The following is a 15,987-nucleotide window of genomic DNA, read 5'->3' as shown; positions in this document are numbered from 1 at the left end:
AGCATCCATCTGAAATTTCGCGTCTAAAATTGCACAGAAAATAAAACTTTAAGAGCAAAGCGGTTGAACAATTCGCTTGAAAAATAGTTGAAATCGCTTAACGTTTCTACTTTTTGTCAAGTGGAATTATTCAAGGTAGACAATGACCCAAGGGCGCCGAGTCACGGGGGCAGCGGGGGCAGCGGGGGCAGCGAGGGCAGGAAAGTGCCATTTTTATGGAATTGATTTCCAAGAATTATCAGTTCATATCAATATTTTGAATTCTAATGAAATCTGGGTTTCATATATCTCTTGTTACCTACATGCAAGAGAAAAGTCGATATTTTCCATTTTGATGAGAACTGATAATCGATTTGCCAAGCAATTTGACCACACACAAGATTTCGTTGATGAATTCTCTTTAACCTTTACGATCATGCTGAAGAGATTTCAGATTGCTGCCAACTTTGACTCCAGATGCTCGATATATCAGTAAAGGCATTAATAATGTCTTAAATTCAAGCAAAGGCGTAGGAATCGGGGGACACAGAGTGTACATGCCCCCACTTTTCGAAAATTCAGGTAAAATGCTCCTTTGTAGCTTACCAAGTTGCTCTTTTTTGCCAGCTGCATAACCAAAAAATGCCCTTGAATTGCTTAGATGCTATACAAAATGAACAAAGGAGTGATATTTTGGGGCCATGATCTAAAATGTTTCCATCCGATCTGCTTTTAGTAACACCAAACAGCAAGATCACAACCAGGGTTACTGAAAAGTGGTGGTGATGGCAAATTGGCCTTGGGCCTTGAGGTCTAGGGGGCCCTCGAGCTTTCCAGTTTGTGAAAGAAATTAGTAAGACATAACAAAATTTTACAACTTTTTAAACGATTGCAACAAAATAACTGCAAAAAATATTCTGAAATCGATTTTAAACTAATCTAGAGGCCATGCTCGCCAAAATTTTGCTTGTCCTGGTTGGCCTTTTTTGAATTCCCACTAGTTAATGTCCTTAAAAAATATCCTGAAGACTCGACTTGAATTGGTTAGCTTGAATTAATTTTTATGAGCCAGTACTAAAAGCTTCTTAAAGATTTGAGTGATTTGAGTTTCTTACGAGATCCTTATTGCAACCGTGGTGGCAACCCTGGTGAAATCTGAAATTTCAAAAGCAAATTTTTGAAGCCTTTTTGAAGCCAAGTTGTCTCTCTTCAGAAGTCCCAATGACAGAATGAAATGATTCCTTTAGCTGTTAAGATTTTGTCATACAAATGTATCCCCAACTTTACGAATATTAAAAAAAATCTCAGAATTTTCATGGTTCAATTGTACGAGTACTTGTGATTTTTGCAAGGAATATGTATGCAACGTCAGTTGAATTTGATTTAAATCATATTACCATAAAAGCTCTATTAAGGGCTCATTTATTTAGCAGCTTCGAAAGTTTAACAGGCCCGTCGGAACCGGGGGGGGGGCCTGGAGCCCCCCAATAATTGTCAAACTGTAGTATGTTTCCTTTATAACAGTGTAGTGAATTAGAAGGAAAACAATGGGCAGCCTCCCCCAATATGAATTCGTTCCGACCGCACTGTTTAATCAATCAATTATAAGATCATCATCTTCATCAATATCACCAGGATAAATTGATACCCCTCGGATATCTTCAAAACCAATTTCGATTGACTACTAAGTCGCACAAGTTAGTCTTTACATAGGCCGTATTTAACGCACGCAATCTTCAAGCGACCCACTAAATGCGCATGATTTCTATGTTTGACATCAAAGACTAAACAGGGGGGTTCTTAATAGAGAGGGAGGCTCAATAGAGAGTGGGAGCTTAATAGAGCTTTTACGGTAAGCGTTAGTAATTTGAATTAGTTGGACTTCATCTGGACTTCATCCGCACGCATTCATCAATGCAATAGTACCGAACGGCTTAGTTCTAAAACTGCACACGAACACTTGACAATGGTCACTACACCCTACAATCACAACTTCACTTCCTCTCGCATCGTAATACCTTCTTTTATGCACAACACCAAATTGAACTTCTAATAGCGCAGCATCATCAAACAGCAGCAGAACTCAGAAGACACCTCAACATTTTATGGTTTCAACTTTCTCATGCTTGTACCAATACCTTACTTAACATTTATGTTGTAGTATTAGTTACTCATGTCATAATTTAAATAAGAAACTATTCCACAGACGTTCTAGTAAAATTAAAAGAGACCTACAACTACAATTTAATTTACCCTTTTAATCTATGACCCACCACCCTTCCCTCTTCCACTTCCATCATCCCTTTTCTTCTCCGCTGCGCGGCATTCACTCCATCCAACATCTCCCAATCCGGCATCACCATCTTACATTTTAAATTCATTCACTCTTTCGTTTCATTTACTCTGATGAAGCCCTGTATGCCGGGGCGAAATATTAGTATTCGTTTAATTTAATTCATTTTGAAAATTTATCTTATTACATTGGATTCTCGTCGCCGTTTTGCTTTGTTCCTGAATTTCATCTTCGTACGTATTCATATGATACTCATTCACAGAATCCGGCGGACAGCCTATCCTTTTTCTTTTCATACAAAAAACAGTATGTTCAGAGGAGTTATATCCACAAGTTTTATAAGCCATGTAGATGGTCATAAGAACAAAATTTTCTTTTTATGTAAAGTAGGATGGGGTCCAGCCTCCCTTGATGGTTGATGTTGTGGTGAAAGAAATTTCGAGAATGAAATTTGACTGTAGTCTTTATTCAAACGTATCATTATGGGCGGTGCCCTTTCTGCAGTTCCTGACCCCGCCGCATCATGAAGCTTCCGGCGCCTCTGCATTGACCAATAGAACTACATGATTCTCGATACTAAAGTTACGTACCTCTTTTTAACGCTAATTCGTATCCAAACCCAAACCTTGGTTTGGTATGAGTGACCACATGCTGGTACATAATATTTTCTTTGAGTGACCACATGGGCCTTTGCGATATGGCGTTTTAACAGCAACCTGGATTAAACAGTGAAACTAAATTGCATGCAGCTACGTACTTTGCGGGGATCTTCGCCAATTTACCTGGAAAGTTCTTCGAACGTTTCTAGTAGCATACGAAGGTATTTAAAAACAATTCAAGGTCATGTAGTTTTAACTTCCTAACTAATCGATATTTACTTTTCTGATCTTTTCTTTGCATAATTTGCATACCCAACATTACGTGTTTCTTGATTTCTGCTCCAATAAAAGATATAACTAGAAACATTGACCATAATTCTATCCATAAAATATTTTGAAAGGGGGGAAGAGCAGCAATATTAAGATTATTATGGCTTAATTCAGTCCAATTATGGAAGAAAGGGCCCACGAAAATGTACCTCATTACTTTCTAGGTGACGGCCTTATGACATTTTTGTGCTTTCGAAGCTGGAAGCAATATTTTCTCGCTCACGAATGAAATATATATTACATCCCTGAATTCGACCGAACTTGACATTTGACTTTTAATATAGAGACAAATTATAGGTGGAAGCTTAACCTCAAATAAGACTTTTAAAAAGGTTTTCGAACGGGCTTACACCTTGCAAAAGTCGTGAAAATTAAATGACACTGATTCTCATTTGTGAAATAATTGTAACTAATTCCATCTTTTAATATCAAAACTTTGCAAAGTTACCAAAATATCTCATTGCACCTGCCTTGGCAAGTTTTTAACTGTCACCGTGACAGTGTCACAACTTATTAAAACTGCAGATCTTCATATATCCTGTGAGTTCAGGCACAACTCCCCATCCAATAACACAATTTATGTTTGCCAGTCTTTGAAATACCAGTACCGTTATGTCTGCTATGGTATACACCTGCACATTCAATAGTGGTGATGCAATGGTGCGTTCGTGGCACACGGACATCTGGCCGTAAAGATACGTGGTCAGTGCTATCATCCAAAGACCTACAAATATTCAAAAATGAAAGTGATGTATGAAGTTTGCCGGAGAAGATATTGGATTGGATATTGTTTGCATCAAAATCGGTTAGCAGGGGATTTTATTAGTTACAGAAAACAACACTTGCATTCAAGTGCTACAAAAAATTTCAAACCCGAGTTGAATCACGTTAAGTCGTACTCTGGAAAACTCGGACTTTCACTAAGTAGGACCGATATTAAACTCCCATTGGGTATTCTTACCTTATTCAAGTGATAATCGTAGCTCGGACAACTCGGACTTTCACTAAGTCACACCATTTCGTTACCCCCTTGAAGGTCAAACTTAAAGGGATTCAACTGTAATATACTTGAACTCTATTCTTATATATTCCCCCAACAACAATGACACAGGCAACGTAAACAATTAATTTTCAAAGCCTTAATAAAAGAACCATTTCGATACTTAATGCTTTGGAATATTGTGATCAAACTATCAAAAAATGGATACATTTATAAAACATGTTTTTTGCAGGCTCTTCAATAAAAAAACAATCACACACACACAAATATAATGAGGAATGAAAACTAAATACTAAATATTCAACTACATATTATAAGAAAAATACGACGAACAATCCAGTTCTTAAGTATTGTTGAACTTGGCTCGTATAAATACTTACGTCATTCTGTTTTTGCCGTCTGCACCACGACAGTGACTACCGCCTACTTGCAAAAGTCTTTGGTTTTCTCACGAATTCTGGGTTATATTGCGATGAATACCTGACAGGAAAGGAGAATAAAAATTCCAAACTTAGTAAATATATGACAAAGAGCTTACAGACTTACAGAGTAGATGATTGCTAATTCGGTTTGTTAAAGATATCGAAACTCGACGGCGGGTTTCCTAATTAAACTGTGAATTAAGAGATAAATGATTTACATATTCAACTAAAACGTCGCAATTACATCATACAAGGACAACATGCAGAAACCGTCTATACGCTATTAACAGAACAATATGCCAGGGAACAAAATTTTGGGCTAATATTTAATTAAAAGAATGAAGTTTAACAATGCTCCTGCACAGAAGTTCTTGCTATAGGCTTCGTAGATGTTATCCATCTTGTGTTTAGAGTTGAAAAAATGAACAAAGAATGGATCGCGAAAAAAGTCCCTTAAAAAATAAAAAGAGTTTCAAAGGTTACGGTATATATTGATGGCTGACTAAAATTATTGAATTTTGACAACATTTGCATATTCCTTACACGATGTAAAACTGAATTAGCAAACAAACACTACCTGGTGTGTCTGAAATAACACAACCTCATTCTTGAGATTCAACATTACCTTGACGGATCATAGCTGTCTCTTTGAAGCTGATCAGACTTTCCAGTTTTTTCCCTCGTCAGCTGATTAGCTCTTGCCCTCTCTTCTTTCTCTCTCTTCAGCCTCTTTGCACGGAGTAATTCAATGGATGAAGAAGGAGGCGCAGCTGATGCCTTTTCAATCTAAAATGTTTACAGCAACAATACATGAAACTATTGACAACAGATCAAATCGCTAAAATGATATACGTTACAACCTGTTTCACTTTGCCAGTTTCTGTAAAGAGTTCTAGCGAGATCAGCTTGAAAAGGTTGGTATTCAGAAGTGTTATTTTTCATAAGAGATTTCCAAGGGCCACAAAAGCAAGATATTTAGCGCATATAACGAGAAATTTCATGGAATCTAGGGTAAGACGTCGATCTTTAGGAAGCAACGATATACATTAGCATTTAGGATTCTGAAGCCCAAAAGTACAACGTGACTTCTAAATGAAATCGTGCGCTGTCCTTGTAATTCTAAAGTCGCATAAAATAATTCACCTCTTTATACTTTCTTTTGTGCTTCTTATGTTTATCTTCAGTATTTTTCTTCGTCTTTGCTTTTAAATATTTTTCAACTTCTACCATGGGGTCTAATTTTCTTTTTTTCTTTTCCTCGACACGATCCAAAGTTCTAAATGCGTAAAAAGAAAGCATACAGATATACTTCTATCAAATTTCCATGATCCATGATGGCATTATTCAAATAAGTTTTCAAGGTTATACTACTGCATACTATTATTTAATGTAACAGCTGATTATTCTATAAAAGTTCGACGTTGTTGAATGCTTGAGCCTTCCTTTCTTGGTGCATCAAAACCCATAACAGATTTATCAAAGAAGTGTATCAGTCAATTCAGCGCAATTCTTGACATTTTTCCACACAACAAAGAAGATTCATCATATTTTGAGCCTATTTGATTAAAATGTTGCACTGCACTTTGGTACTTTGGTGCTTTGGTGCACTGCAACAGGACTTTATTAAATTTAGTTTGTTGATAATGCAGGATTATAACTGTGAACGGGCTTTTTTAAAATACACAAATAAACTGTTCATTAATTTTAATGCTAGAAGCAAATGAATAAACTCACTCAAGTGAATTGTCTCTCTTTTTTCCTGTTTCAGTTTTTAGATACCATGGACTTTCATCTTCAAAATAAACAATATGACAACCACTAAAATCAAAGTTTATTAAATCAAATTTCCAGAAACATTGGTTAACAAAAGATGACCAATAAATAGTTCCCTTTCTGTATAGATAACAGCAACAAGTGCAGCGTTAACAACAGGGCACAATAGGAACTATGCTTTGGGAGATTTTCTGGGATGCATTTGGAAAAGAATTTATGACAATTGATGAGATTCCAACTTTTGGACAAATACATTTTAGTTCAGGCCCATTTGCAGCCAGTATCACATTATCAGGTAGGGACATCTACACAAGAGCTCTTGTTATATTCTGTGTCCAGGGCCACAAAATTCTTAATGCAGACCCTGACAGAAACAGGTATGTGGTACACTATAGCAGTAAATTCTCATGACAATTCATACTACATTATTCTTAACATTATCTCATTGTTTGAGTTTGGCTATGGAGGCTTGGAGAGAGCTTATTACTAATTTCATTTTTTTGACAGGGCTGACTCTTATACACCAAGCATGATACTACTATTAACATTTGCGCAATTTTCCAACAAATTACAAACAAAATATACAGCATTATGAAATGAAACAAATTACCTTTAGTAACAGATTGCCCCAAATATGTCAATAAACCGATTTTTTTCTCAAATGACTCTTGCTGCTCCTTTTTCTCTTTTTCATATTCTTTGTTTCCAACTTTTGCTCCTTTTGACTACAGAAACAGCAAATATTTGGTAACTATTCAAATACTTGGCTTGGTAATCAACTTCTGTTTCAAAATAATTCCTGGTCAATAGTCAAACAGATTTAATAATTATTTAAAATGAGAAACAATTATTTACTGCACTGCTCTCTTCCGCTTTTTTGCTTTGTCATGCTTCTTTAACTAGTTGCATATTAATAGCATAAAATAATGCTTCAATGTACAGTATTCTGCTATCGTTATAGAAATAAATAAATACCCCTTCTTCTATTTCTCTGAAAAGATTTAAATGAGTAGAATTTTCAAATGAGCCTTCCAATGAACTGTCTCCTTTTTCTTGCACCAGTCTTTTTCTCAATATTTCAAGTCTAGCTTCTTTTTCCTACAAACAAAAGCTATATGTCACTCAACTACACAGAATTTCTTTTGAAATAAATTAGTACATTTAATTCTTAAACCAGCACTGTGCTTTCAGATGAAACAAGTCAGTCATAAATGTTGTAATTAATAACAACAGGGCAATAGAGGAAGATGATTCCATTCTTGGACACAAAAAGAAACATTTCAGAACACAGCACAGATTTTGCTAAGAACAAAGTAAAGTCAAATTATTATTCAGTAATTCGAGCATCTTTTCAACAGGTACAAGAACCCAGACTTGGCAGACATCTGACACGGGCAGGGTCACATGGTTCAAAAGCTTAGCTGAGCTTTTCCAGTGAGTTTAAGGCTTTCTTGCTTTATTTCAATCAGCTAACTAATATGTATCTTGTAATAAAAAGCGTAAATGCTAATGAGTTAATAAAGTGAGCCAGAAAATCATACAAACAAAATGATTGATGGAAGCGATGTTCTTTTAAAAGAAAAAGTATAAATTGAGCTAAATAAAAATGAGAAAAATGAACATGTAACTATGATTACTAACCAATAACATTTATTTGAAAAGCACTTGCAAATGCTGACCTATGTGTACTTAAGTCAAACTTTATTAGAATCTAGAAATTAACTGTCCACTATCAACTTTTAGCAACTAAATAGAGTGTCACCAACCGAAAGATCTCTTCTTCTCTCTGCTTCCTCTGCTTCTTTTTTAGCTTGCTGTTCATCTCTTCTAACTCTTGCAACATTATCCTTATTACGAACATGCCACCTAAAAAAGAATGGTGATTATCTTTTTAGCATCAGATCTGCCAACTCTTGCTTAACCTAGGAGTCTCTGTTGCCCACAGTGCTACCATAAAGAAAATAAAACTAAAACAAGCCCTCCTCAATAGGTTTAAAAAAAGGCAATTAAAAAATGAAAAATAATAAAAAAGAACAAGGAATTTAAAGAAAGTTGCTGGTACACTGACATTTTGCTTTTAAACTCGTGGATTTTACCACAAATCCATACAATTATCATTTTTTTTAAAATAAATCTTTTTCAAAATCAATTTTTCAATTTACATTAATTTTTTAAAAATCTGTAGTGACTCTATGTAATAGGAAATTTTTCACAACTTCCTTCTCATTCATTGAGCATGTCATCACCACTTCTAAGTGAATTACCTATTAAAGGTAATTCATGGCATCTCATATCATAGGACATTCCCTGTATCATTCTTTTACAGCTTTTCTCATTCATGTTGACTTAGCTTTTCTTATTCTATATCTAGATCTTTCTCTATTTTTTTACTGCATCGTCTTCCTAATTCATCCTTAGTCAGCAATTTGATTTTCTATAAAATAATGTTTATTTGTATGTAATTAAGCTTCAATCAGGACACGCAATAGGTATATTGTCTCTTCTCTGGCTCCCTGTTCTTCACACATTAAACAGGAATGAGTTGGAAACAACACATAAGTCAATAGATGGATTTACTTAGTGGCTGCTTTGATCGATATCTCAAAGCACCCAAAAATGGTGACCATCATTGGTTAATCCTGATTCTTTTACAACATCAATACTTTGAGGGCATTAAACACATGCCTCATCACAGCTGCTGTCGAACATTGTTCGATGAACACTCTCAAAAGTTGGTATTTGTTGTGAGTTTGACAAAATTCTGCTCCTGGAAAATGTTGGCAAACAATGCAAGGCAGCACTCAGCACTCAACCACAGTGTAATTCTCATTTGTCTTCTTCAACTGGGTACCAAGAGACACACTGTCCTGTACTCAAAACAGCTCTACCGGTTCATGGTCATCCAGCTCATAAAACCTTTTGGCAATTCACTTGTTGCAGGTTCCTGGTAAACCTACTCACAAATCTTTGCTCAATATTGGACTTTGTTGTAACTAAAATTTTAATCACTGCTTGCATGGTATATGAAAGCAAGTTGACAAATACACTGGACTTTCGAATGTTGAAGTAATTTTCATATGTACCAGTTCTTTGCTACCGCTTGCCTTCAAGGAGAGAAGCTACAGAGTGAATCTTCTTAGGCCATTTTCTATAATTTCCCATTCATTCATTGAGCATGCCATCACCAAGATCATTCATGGCATCACTTATCATCGGACATTCCCTTCACCAATGTTTACACCTTCTCTAATCTCTAAGTTTTGCTGACTCAGCTTCTCCTATTCTATGACTAGATTTTTCACAATCATATTACGTCAGCCTTTCGTCATCCTAATTCATCGTTGGTCAGTAATTTGATTTTTTTATACATACACTCCCCTCACAAAAGTATTGCACCACCTTGTTCAAAATGGCGGCACTTTTTGTCAATATTTTTACAATACAAAACATTTGAATGCATGAATTGGGTGAAATAGGTGGCATATTTTATAGCAAATTTCGGCGGGAAAAGTTTGCAAATTTTACTGACGCCATATAATACCTAGTTAGAAATGTAAATTTAACGCAAAAGCATTATTGTTTGAAAAAGTGTAGACCATGCCAAAGGGAGAAAATTTGTCAAATGAGATGCGAGTCCCTACAAAATTTTTACAGGGAAGTGGTCTTTAGTTTTTGAAAAATTGTTGACCATGTTAGATGCAGCCATACAACAGCTTCAATAAATCAAAAAAGGTTTCTCAAGGGTGCTTCAGTAGTAATAAACCGAGAAGTGGGTTAATAAAAAAAATTGATGTTAGAGGGGTAGCGATTCTGTCTTTTTTATTTCACCATGTTTACACCAAGGTACAGTAAAAGACATGCAACTTGACGCTGAGCAATGTTTTGCAGCTCAAAATTCTTCCAAACAAAAAATAATGAGTGTCTTACACAAATATAAAATAAAAATTCACCTGCGTAAAAGGAAACCATTTTTACAACGATTTATTTCCGAACAAGATAAATTCAAGTTTTTCCGTGGCGTCGTTCAAGTCCAAATTTGTACATCGTTGAAAATGTTTGGCTTCGTATGAAAAACAATCCGAACCATGATTTTAAAGGTTCTTGAAGAACTAAAGAATCGTTAATTAAAATAATTCTTCAGGTTTGGAATGAAATTCCACAATAATACGTTGCCCAATTATATGCAGCCAATTCAAGGAGGCATAAAGCGGTTTCAAAGTTCACAGCTCCCGTCAAAATATTAAAATTTGAAACTGTTAAAAGACGTTTTGAAACTGTTATTTTGAAAAACGTTTTCTAAAAAGATTGAAGTTTTGATTGGTGGTTGTTTCACTTCCGACACATTCCCATTCGCCACTTAAACACAATCAATTCGCGCAACAATAGCTTTCGATAATTGTTGCGCCATTTTCCCTCCTTCGAGTTGGGGTGGTGCAATACTTTTGTGAGGGGAGTGTATGTTAATTTGTATGTAATTTAGCTCAGTTAGAATCAAGACACACAGTAGGCACATTCTCTCTTTACTGGCTCTGTGTCCTCCACATGTTAAACAGGAATGGCAGGGTTGGAAAAACACAGAAGTTGATGAATGGATTTATTTAGTGGCTGCATTGATTGATTTTCCAATGCACACTAAACATCTGCATTTTTAAAAGAAATCTTGAGATACTTTAACATTAACTGTAAACAAAAAATAATGTACAAACTTCACAAAAGGGTCAATTAAGTGACAGTCACTTTACATAACAAAAGCTTTATGAAAAATTTATTAAGAAAAACTGACAGGTTTTCAAGCTTCAGCTTCATTCTTATTTATATTTATTTATTTGCTAAGGCCTATTTGAACTATTGTTATGCAGTGCAGAGCTAAAAGGGAGTATGTAGGATTGAAAGTTTTGCTTATCAAGAAGTCCTCGTTACCTTCTTTAAATTGTGACTTCCTTGTTTGACAGATTTTTGTCATGCTGGAAAATTATATATGCAACATCCAGTTTAAACAATTCGGTAGCTTTTTGAGGAAATGTAATAGGAACGCTTACTGTTCTTTTAGCACTTCAATTTCAACACCAGAAAAAAAATTGGATACTATGGTAAAATAAAGAGTCTTGGAAATATAATAATAAATGACGCATAGAGATATCTGACCTTTTCTTTGGTAGAATATTCATCTTCTGGATTTATGTTCCTACCTAATGCGTTTTCTTCTTCAACCCATAAAATATTTTCGTTGTTTTCGTGGGACAGCACGAACGAGATTTTTTAAAAATGGCTTCATTTGTGAAAACGAGACAAATGTATTATGGAGTTTTTGTTGTAAGCACTGCACGTGAAAGTCATGGAGGAGAGGGCAATTTTAACTGCATTTTCAGATTTAGTACTCTGTGTTGCTTCAGTTGCTGGCTTTAAGGTAGCAAATGACGGTTATACGTCAACAGTTTTTGGATTCTTTACGTTGGCACTTGCTAGCGGGCTTGGTTGCTTTCGCTTTGCAGTTGCTTTTCCTCAACAGCAACATGCCGTTCTAAAGCTTCACGAGTACTTTTCTTTTCTAGGATCAGCAATAGGTAATTCTTGGAATTTTTCCATGCGTGTTGCTTTATTCAGTAAATTTTAAATTTATCAAAATTTGCATGCCAGACTGAGATGCCAAAGAAAGCTTTTAGGGTGGGAAGATTACTAAATAAAGGGGGTACTAATGCACTTAGCGACAAGCGTACCTCGTAAACACACTGAGGCTGACCAAAACCCTGTCAACATGTGCGATTTTATAAGAGAGATGCCTGCGGATAGATACCATAGTGCAGTGCTCTGAGTCAAAGTTTTGTCATGTCAGGGATTGGAACCACTGGCCCTTTGACCTGTTCCAGATTGGAAACTTTGTCGCGCGCTTGCGATATATTGCCAGCGCACTCACATTTTCCATCCACGCACTTTTGCATTTTGACCGCGCAAAGTCCCTATTTGAATACATTTCACATTAATAACAATAAAAATTTCTTAGAAGTGCTTGATTTCAGGCGCGCAGTCGTGCAGTCAGGCGTTTCCAGTCTGGGATCTGTTGCCACCCTGACCCAAGGTGACATCCATGTAAAGCTCACACCGAATATGCGCCAAACAACAGTAGAAATATAACATTTTTCGTCCATGTCTGATATTTCATGCCTAAGCCACACAGATTCCATGCTGGATCCTGACCCTAGACTTCTGACATGTTTCTGCCTAGTGTTTTTCTCCTAATGTTTACTGATAGTCTGCATTGCATCTAAAGTGTCATCCCTAACCATATGTGTAAGGGGTTTGAAACACCGGAACAAGGGATTGCGTAAGAAAATAAATTAAGTAATTTTTGCTTCATTTTGCTGCTATTAGTGCCTTCATCAAAATTGAAGCAAAACTACTGAGGGAAACAAATCCCAAGGATGGGTGAAACAATATTTTTGATGATCACCCAGGGATGGGTGAGACAATATTTTGGTTTCCTTCTGTAATGTTGCTTCAATTTTGATTAAAAGCACTTTTTGGTAGTCAGTAGCAACTGAATTATGCAAAACCTTTTTTAAATTTATTTTCTTCTCTCTATTCTTTAACAGGTCTTCCACTTCTTGCAAGCAGCTATTGTATGCAAGGGGGGATAAAGTATCTTCAAACTGCATATTTGATCACAAGTGTTGCTGGACCTGTTCTGCATGCATCTGGACTTTGCACAAAGAGCTTTATAAGAGAATTCAGTAGCACATTGGCTGTACTCTCTATCTTAATCATTTCCTTATTCTTTTCAAAGAAGGGAATCAATTTTTATGGAGTGTTTGGGAGTCTTGCCTTCATCATTGGTGGCTTAGTGATTGGCACTAGGGGACATGGCCTGTTGGGGCTAGCCAATGTTGATTGGTTTCATTATGCACTTTCCATGGGTGTTTTGGCACTTGGAAAAGGACTTGCAGCATAAAAGAGTACTTGATCCTGCTCAAAATACTTTCTATTGAGACCCAATATCATATAGCATTGTACATTTTACACTTAAGGCATGTTAGCAATAGGTATGTAAAGACTGTTTAGATACTAAGTATCTGATAAAATAAGTGTACTCAGCAAAGAATCAGATTTATAGAATCCACTTTAATCATATCCAAATCATATCCAGTGTGAGAAGTCCTTTTAAATTGTTTGATACCATTTCCTGCAAGAAACTGCTCCTGTAAATGGTCATAACCAGTGGTGTAAAAGAGGAGCTCTTGGGGGTCAACCCCTCTCTACTTTCTCTCTATATATGCCTCTGCATTTTCATTTTTTGGCTGTTTAAATAAATGGACCAAATTTGAATGTAAAAGAAAATCACCTTAGAAGGCCTCTTGCTACCCTCTGCCATCGGCAGCCTCCTTTGGCAGTTGCAATTAATTTTTTGGCTTTGCATTTTTCATTGCATTCAGTTTCTAATGTATGCTTATATAGTTAATATATATACTTATGTAGCTTAATGGGAGACTAAGACGTCATGACACTTTGCATCAGCTTTTGCATTGTTGCCTATAATCTGATTGCTGCTTACCGTATAATTTCAGCGACCCCATAACTGTTCCAACAATCATAGCGGAAAGACCTCTGAGATGATTTGTCCAGTTAATGCCTGTGAGCAGTGCTGAAGCCGAAAGTAGCTTTTCACAGATAAGTCTAACCTGTACCGTAATTTGTGCGATTTTAAGTGTAGATAATCTTTCTTTACTTATGTTCAACAGCATCAATAGACCTCTTGTTCTCCTATGGAAGTCGAAAAAATCTGTTTCAAGATGGCTTCAAAATCACAAATTGGCTGATGCCAAAAGCGCAAGGAAATGCGAGAATTTGAATTTAAAGATCTAAGTTGCACTGAAAAAAATTCTTGTGGGAAAAACTGTTGGACTACATGCTCCGACTGAATGAAACGTCTTTATGTTGTACATCTGTCATATTTTTATCGAATTTTTTTTCGAATGGAAAAGTTCAATCGTAGTATTAATGGCTTATATAGTAAGTTTTCTGTACCATCAGAGAACTGATAGACACATACGCGTCTCTACAGTAGGCTGAAAAATTGTATTAAAAAGATGCTTCCAATGATTAGGCTTTGGTCAGATATATAGACTGATATTATAGACTGTTATTTTAAAATATGTTAACTTGATAAGTTTCCTGCGCGACACATTTGGCTTTTAGATGGGTGTTGCAGTAAAAGCGCCTTTGTCGCACTATTAACCTCTCCTCTATCGCGCAGAAAGTGTTTGCTACTGCTTCTGTTGTTCTTAAGTGTCATTGTGTATCAAAATTGCGGCGATAAAATATACACATATTGCATTCATCTAGAAGGTGATACAGCAAGCTCAAGACCAACTCTTGTCGGCGAATGGCAAGGTGAATTATTTTAAAGCCAAAGAGCCTTGACACGAGAAAATTTCCCACGCCGAAACTGTTGCAGTAAACAAAATCGTTGCGTTGTTACGCTCTCTTCAGATTTCTTTCCATAAAAAGAAAAAACGAGGCTACAATTTCGTTTTGAGATAGACACTCAATCTCTATACCAAAGAAAAAATTGACATATGGGTAACACGGTATATCCTCCAATAAGGCTTCTGGGTGTAATCAATTCAAGAAGTTTTTGGATGGTGCCTAATTCAGAGGGTCTTGTCTCGAAGTTTACAAATAGCTCGAAATGTAGCTCTTTCGCAAGTTCATTTATAATTCTACCTAGTAGCTTTCTTAAATATCAAATAAAGTTTAATTCAAAGTACTAAAGATAATTTTTTTCAGCAATATTGGTTGTCTTCGGTGTATTCTCCGCCAATTCCTCGTTGATTACAGTTTTTTTAATTTTTTGCCTAATTCAAATAATTATATGAATAAATAAATCACGGTATGTATTATTAATCGCTAACACTAATGGTATATTTTCTGTTTTATTTCGATTTAGTTCCCATGGGGGCTTATTAAAGGGGAAAAATAGCATTTTAGGAGTGTAGGGGCTTATTAAAAAATTTTCTTCAAGAGTGGGAGCAGGGGCGGACTGGCTGGTCGGGCTATTCGGGCGATCGCCCGAAGGGTCGGTCGGTTTAAGGGCCGGCTGATAAAAGTGCAAAAAAAATTAGCTTAGAAAGTGAATGCGAAGCAAAAAAGTATACCCACGCGTTGATCTGCTTGCTATGAATTTTCAGAAACTTTGTGGGAAAGAATAAATATACACGCGAGTACTCCAAAACCATCAAAATTATGAATTCATTATTGTCACCGCAGCCCAGACACACTTCTTCAGGAAACATGTTATTGACATCTTGTTATATTTTCTCTTGACGGTATTTCCTTTTTGGCGACATACTTTACTGTAAAACCCCTGTTTCAATGCGATACATAAGATTTAAACCGGCCCTGATGTCTTTTTACTTGGCTTTTGCTTGAAGCTGGTCGTGTTTTGCCTAAGCACAAGCTTTTGCTAAATGCAATAAATTTAAAAGTACAAAAATTAGAGTTCACTAAGCGATTTGCTCTGTGATGAGAAGCAATGAAGAGGACATACGTAGAACAAGGGAAAAGCAAGAAGACCCCAACCAAAGGTGGTGCACAGAA

At 36.1% G+C, this 15,987-nt stretch overlaps 2 protein-coding genes across 2 annotated transcripts; one reads left to right on the top strand and one right to left on the bottom strand.

Annotated features, from left to right (window-relative positions):
- Positions 1 to 183: 183 nt before the first annotated feature.
- Positions 184 to 11,647, bottom strand: LOC148960367 (leukocyte receptor cluster member 1 homolog). The gene is made up of 9 exons (XM_089115854.1): positions 11,542 to 11,647; positions 8,163 to 8,262; positions 7,372 to 7,494; positions 7,007 to 7,121; positions 6,358 to 6,415; positions 5,767 to 5,899; positions 5,249 to 5,409; positions 4,582 to 4,681; positions 184 to 3,925 (listed from the first exon to the last, which is right to left on the bottom strand). Exons 1-8 carry the CDS (start codon positions 11,562 to 11,564, stop codon positions 4,618 to 4,620), a joined length of 777 nt encoding a protein of 258 aa, XP_088971980.1. The 5' UTR covers positions 11,565 to 11,647; the 3' UTR covers positions 184 to 3,925; positions 4,582 to 4,617.
- A 37-nt stretch (positions 11,648 to 11,684) lies between these two features.
- On the top strand, positions 11,685 to 13,899 carry LOC148960366 (uncharacterized). Its single transcript, XM_089115867.1, has 2 exons — positions 11,685 to 11,960; positions 12,987 to 13,899. The coding sequence occupies exons 1-2, from the start codon at positions 11,732 to 11,734 to the stop codon at positions 13,340 to 13,342; spliced, it is 585 nt and encodes a 194-aa protein (XP_088971993.1). The 5' UTR covers positions 11,685 to 11,731; the 3' UTR covers positions 13,343 to 13,899.
- Positions 13,900 to 15,987: the final 2,088 nt, after the last annotated feature.

This window comes from Rhopilema esculentum, chromosome 4 (genome assembly GCF_057945365.1).
Source record: "Rhopilema esculentum isolate cy_ngs chromosome 4, ASM5794536v1, whole genome shotgun sequence".
NCBI classification, from domain to species: Eukaryota; Metazoa; Cnidaria; class Scyphozoa; order Rhizostomeae; family Rhizostomatidae; genus Rhopilema; species Rhopilema esculentum.
This window is presented reverse-complemented; position numbering and strand designations above follow the sequence as displayed.

Bases quoted from the DNA above. Each gene is read 5' to 3' on its own strand.
- LOC148960367 (XM_089115854.1), bottom strand. From the start codon at position 11,564: ATGAATATTCTACCAAAGAAAAG. The intron at 7,122-7,371 runs GTATTTATTTAT...CTGTTTCTGTAG, and splicing joins TCAGAGAAATAGAAGAAGGG to TCAAAAGGAGCAAAAGTTGG. The intron at 4,682-5,248 runs GTAATGTTGAAT...CTTTCCTGTCAG, and splicing joins GACAGCTATGATCCGTCAAG to GTATTCATCGCAATATAACC.
- LOC148960366 (XM_089115867.1), top strand. From the start codon at position 11,732: ATGGAGGAGAGGGCAATTTTAACTGCATTTTCAGATTTAGTACTCTGT. The intron at 11,961-12,986 runs GTAATTCTTGGA...ATTCTTTAACAG, and splicing joins TTTTCTAGGATCAGCAATAG to GTCTTCCACTTCTTGCAAGC.